The sequence below is a fragment of the Microtus ochrogaster genome, chromosome 5, assembly GCF_000317375.1.
Source record: "Microtus ochrogaster isolate Prairie Vole_2 chromosome 5, MicOch1.0, whole genome shotgun sequence".
Classification (NCBI taxonomy): Eukaryota; Metazoa; Chordata; class Mammalia; order Rodentia; family Cricetidae; genus Microtus; species Microtus ochrogaster.
Window position 1 is genome coordinate 95399685 of NC_022012.1, and position 3843 is coordinate 95403527.

The 3843-nt window shown below is 47.9% G+C and overlaps 1 protein-coding gene across 1 annotated transcript in view; it reads right to left on the minus strand.

Annotated features, from left to right (window-relative positions):
* The window catches only part of Cdcp1 (CUB domain containing protein 1), a 41614-nt gene that overhangs the window by 1063 nt on the left and 36708 nt on the right, over positions 1–3843 (minus strand). Inside the window, exon 8 of the mRNA XM_005348221.2 lies at positions 2427–2511. Coding sequence (XP_005348278.1) covers positions 2427–2511 — 85 coding nt within the window. The remainder of the gene's footprint in view (positions 1–2426; positions 2512–3843) is intronic.

A 3843-nucleotide genomic window follows, 5' to 3' on the forward strand; every position in this document is an offset into this window, starting at 1 on the left:
TGGACAGTTGTTGGCACATCTGCCTTGGGCACACAGCTTTGCCTTCAGTGAACAAAGCAGCCAGGTCTCAGACAATAGCTGACTCAAGGAGGCGGTCAGTCCAGTTAGCATAATGTCTGGCAGGTCACTAATCCTGGGCTGGGCTTTCCTGAGGTAAGAATCCATCTGGCATTGCCCAGTTCCCCGGACTCTCGCATGAGGCCTCCGCAGATGTCCCTCCCACATGTTCTCACAGTGCCTGGCTTTTCCCTCGACCCATGAATCGTAGAAACGACTGTCTTGCTCCTGGTTTATCCCCAGTATGTTACATGCATGGGTCCTAGTGCCAAGGAGACCCGCAGCAAGCACCCACAGCAGGAACAAGTTCAGCGTCACTAATTCCCCTTGTCCTTGCAGGACCTGCCCCGCACACGTGCGCACACATACAATAAGGGGCACAGGCTTCACAGAAGCCCATCAGACAGCAGCCTTGTGCAGCTGAGACCACAGAAAGACTTCCTGTACTGGCAAGTGTCAAGTCAATCGGGAAGAGTTTGGAGGAGGTATGACGGCTGGATTCTTCCTCTTAACCAAATCGCTCCTCTAACGAGGCACCTGGGGACTCAGGGTTAAAAGCATGTCTCCTACCTGAGTGGGACATGCTGTGTACTCCAGACCAGAAAGTTTCTTCCTTTCCTATGTAGTAATGTGCATTTCACAGGAAAAGGCTTCTCAGACCAGAAGCCCAGCATTCCTTAACATCTTTAAGACAGTTCCGCTGGACATCAGGAAATTCCCTAGAGCCATAGTGAACTTGAAAAAAAACGTTTGGGGACTGAGTTGGTAAAGTGGCTGCCGTGCAAGTGTGAGGGCTGAGGGCAGATCCCCAGTATTCGTGTCAAAAAGCTGGGTTTGATGTCATGCATGTAAAATCCCAGTGCCGGGGAGGAGACAGGCAGGCAGGCTCACTGCTGAGCAGGCCTGGCGAGGGACGAGTTTGATTCCCAGGACTCACATGGTGGAAAGAGAGAACTGGTGTGGGATTCCCCTCTGTATGCTGTGAATATGTTTAAGAAGCTGCTTTGGGCCTATGGTAGCCCAGACTAGAACAAGGTGGGAATTCCAAGCAGAGATAGAGGAGAAAAGAAGGTGGAGTAAGGGAGACACCGTGTAGCTGGTGAAGGAGACAGACAATGGACGGAACTTTACCAGTAGGGCACAGCCACGTGGCGATACACAACTTAATAGAAATGAGTTAATTTAAGACGTAGGAGTTACTTCATAAGAAGCCTAAGCTATTGGCCAGTGTTGTAATTAATATATAGTTTCTGTGTAATTATTTTGGGTCTAGGCGGTCAGAAAACGAACAAGCAGACTCCATCTACTGAGAACCAAGTCTCACATACTGTCCTCTGACCACCAAACATGGGTTGTGTCACGTGCCTGTGAGCATGCATGCGCACACACACACACACACACACGTACACAAATAATAAAATGTAATAAAAATTATAAAAAAATTAAAAAACTTGATTTTGAAGAATGACACCTGATATTGTCCTCTGGCCTCTGCAATATGTCCAGGACACGCGTGTGTACCACACACACCTCATACACTCCCAAAACATTGTCTTTCTAGAAGTAAACGGAGACCTCTTCTCGGATCTCTATCAGACGTAGGAGAACTGATGACGTCTGATGTCAAAGTAGACTTTATTTAAAAGTCATTTACCTTTTCAGCAACGAAGCTGCTGTCCTGAGGGAAAGGAGATGAGGCAGTTAACCAGGCCCTGCTTCCTCTTAACTCTAGGGCTACCTTTGGCACTGGTCTTCAGTCCCCAGAGGAACACAAAACAGACAGCTTGTTTAAGAAACAATAGCAGAACAAGCTAGGGCAAAAGGTTTCTTTTCCCTCCAAGCAGCAGAGGGCAGTGGTTCCCACTAAGATCACTCTCGCTACCATCACCTTAATAAGCAAACACAGGGGACTTGTACTGGAACCAGGATGTTACGTGGCAGCGCACGTGCATGTGCGTGCGTGCGTGCGTGCGTGTGTGTGGGTGTGTGTGTGTGTTTTATTCCACCAGGTATGCCTCCCCACCCTCTGAAACTGTAATTCACCCTTGGTAAGAATATTTAACATTGATCTTTTCAGGGAACTAGAAAGCTTATTGCTAACATCATTGACATGAACAAAGCTGGGTATGGTGACACATGCCTGTAATCTTATCTTAGTGCTCAAGGAGGTAGAAGTGGGTCAGGAATTCGAAGTCAGCCAGGGATATATAAGACCATGTCTAAATCCATGCATGTAGGCATACATTCATCATCCAGCCATCCGCCCATCCATCCATCCATCCATCCATCCATCCATCCATCCATCCATCCATCCATCCAGTGTGTATGATCCAAGGAAGCATCAGAGCAGCTAGAAAGAGTCCACTTACTTCTTTTTCACACAGCAGACGATGAGTACGAGGGCAAACAGCAACAGGGCTCCGCCTCCTACTGCACCAATGATGGCAGCCAAATCTGTGAGCAGAGACGGGAAGGCACAGGAAGAAACAAGAGGGTTAGCAGAGGGAAGAGCTTGACAAATCTTCAGCCCCCAGCTTCTCCCCTTCTGAACAGAGAGGCTAGGAACTGAGGGTGACTGGGTCCATTCTGAGCCTGATCTTTTTTTGGGAGGTGGGGTTCCAAGACAAGGTTTCTCTGTATATCCCTGGCTGTCCTGGAACTCCCTCAGTAGACCAGTTTGGCCTCAAACTCACAGAGATCCGCTTGCTTCTGCCTCCTGAGTGCTAGGATTAAAGGTGTGCACCATCACTGCCTGGCCAGAAACACTTTTTTTTTCCCTTTGAGACAGGGTTTCTCATATACTTACTCTGTAGAGCAGGCTGGCTTCGAATTCACACAGGTCTGCCTGCCTCTGCCTCCCGAATGCTAGGATTAAAGGTGCTGAACCTGATCTTTGGAGAACTGCCAGCTAGTACACTTTCTATGGGAGGAAACCGGACAATACGTGGAGGCCACCCGTACTAGTCATGCAGAGTCTCCATGGATATAAAACTCAAAGGCTCTGGATGCATGTCTGCAGCTGAACTACTCCATTTGAGGTGTTTGGTGCACGCTTATGAACCAGTATTGTCTGAGCTTCTGACCCATAGTTACGAACAAACAAAATAGTTAATGTCTAAGCCAGTGGTTCTAAACCCTCTTAATGTTGAACCTTTTCATACAGCTCTTCATGTTGTGGTGACCCCCAACCATAAAATTATTTTGTTTCTACTTCATAACTGTAATTTTGCTACTGTTATAAATCATAATGTAAATATCTGATATGCAGGTTATCTGATTATGTGATCCCTGTGGGGGTTGTGACCCACAGGTTGAGAACCACTGGCCTAAGCTAATAGAATTTGAAGTAGTTTGGACAAAGCACATGAAACAGATGAGAGTGTGGGGGGGGTGGGGGGAGGTCACCTGCTATCCACCTGTTGGCTACTCCTGGCTTCCACCAGGTGTGTTCCCTGGTAACCAGGCTGTCTTACAGAAGAAGAAGCAGAGGAGAGAGTGGGGACTCAAACGTCCAGAATGAAGGGCAAAGCCATTTCCTCTGAGCTGTCCTTTCTCATACTGCACACTGGAAGAAGAGCACCGAACTGAGCAGGATCCACAGTAGACAGGAATTTAGGATTCCTGGCTTGCTCACCAAGAAACCAAGCCCGAGAGTCACAGGACACAGAAATAGGTGATACAGAAGGAAGGCAGGAGAGGAAGAAAGCCCAAGGGTTGGACCTCGGAGCTGGGATGATGGAGGAAGGTCATTGGTTAAAAAATAAAGAAACTGCCTTGGCCCATTTT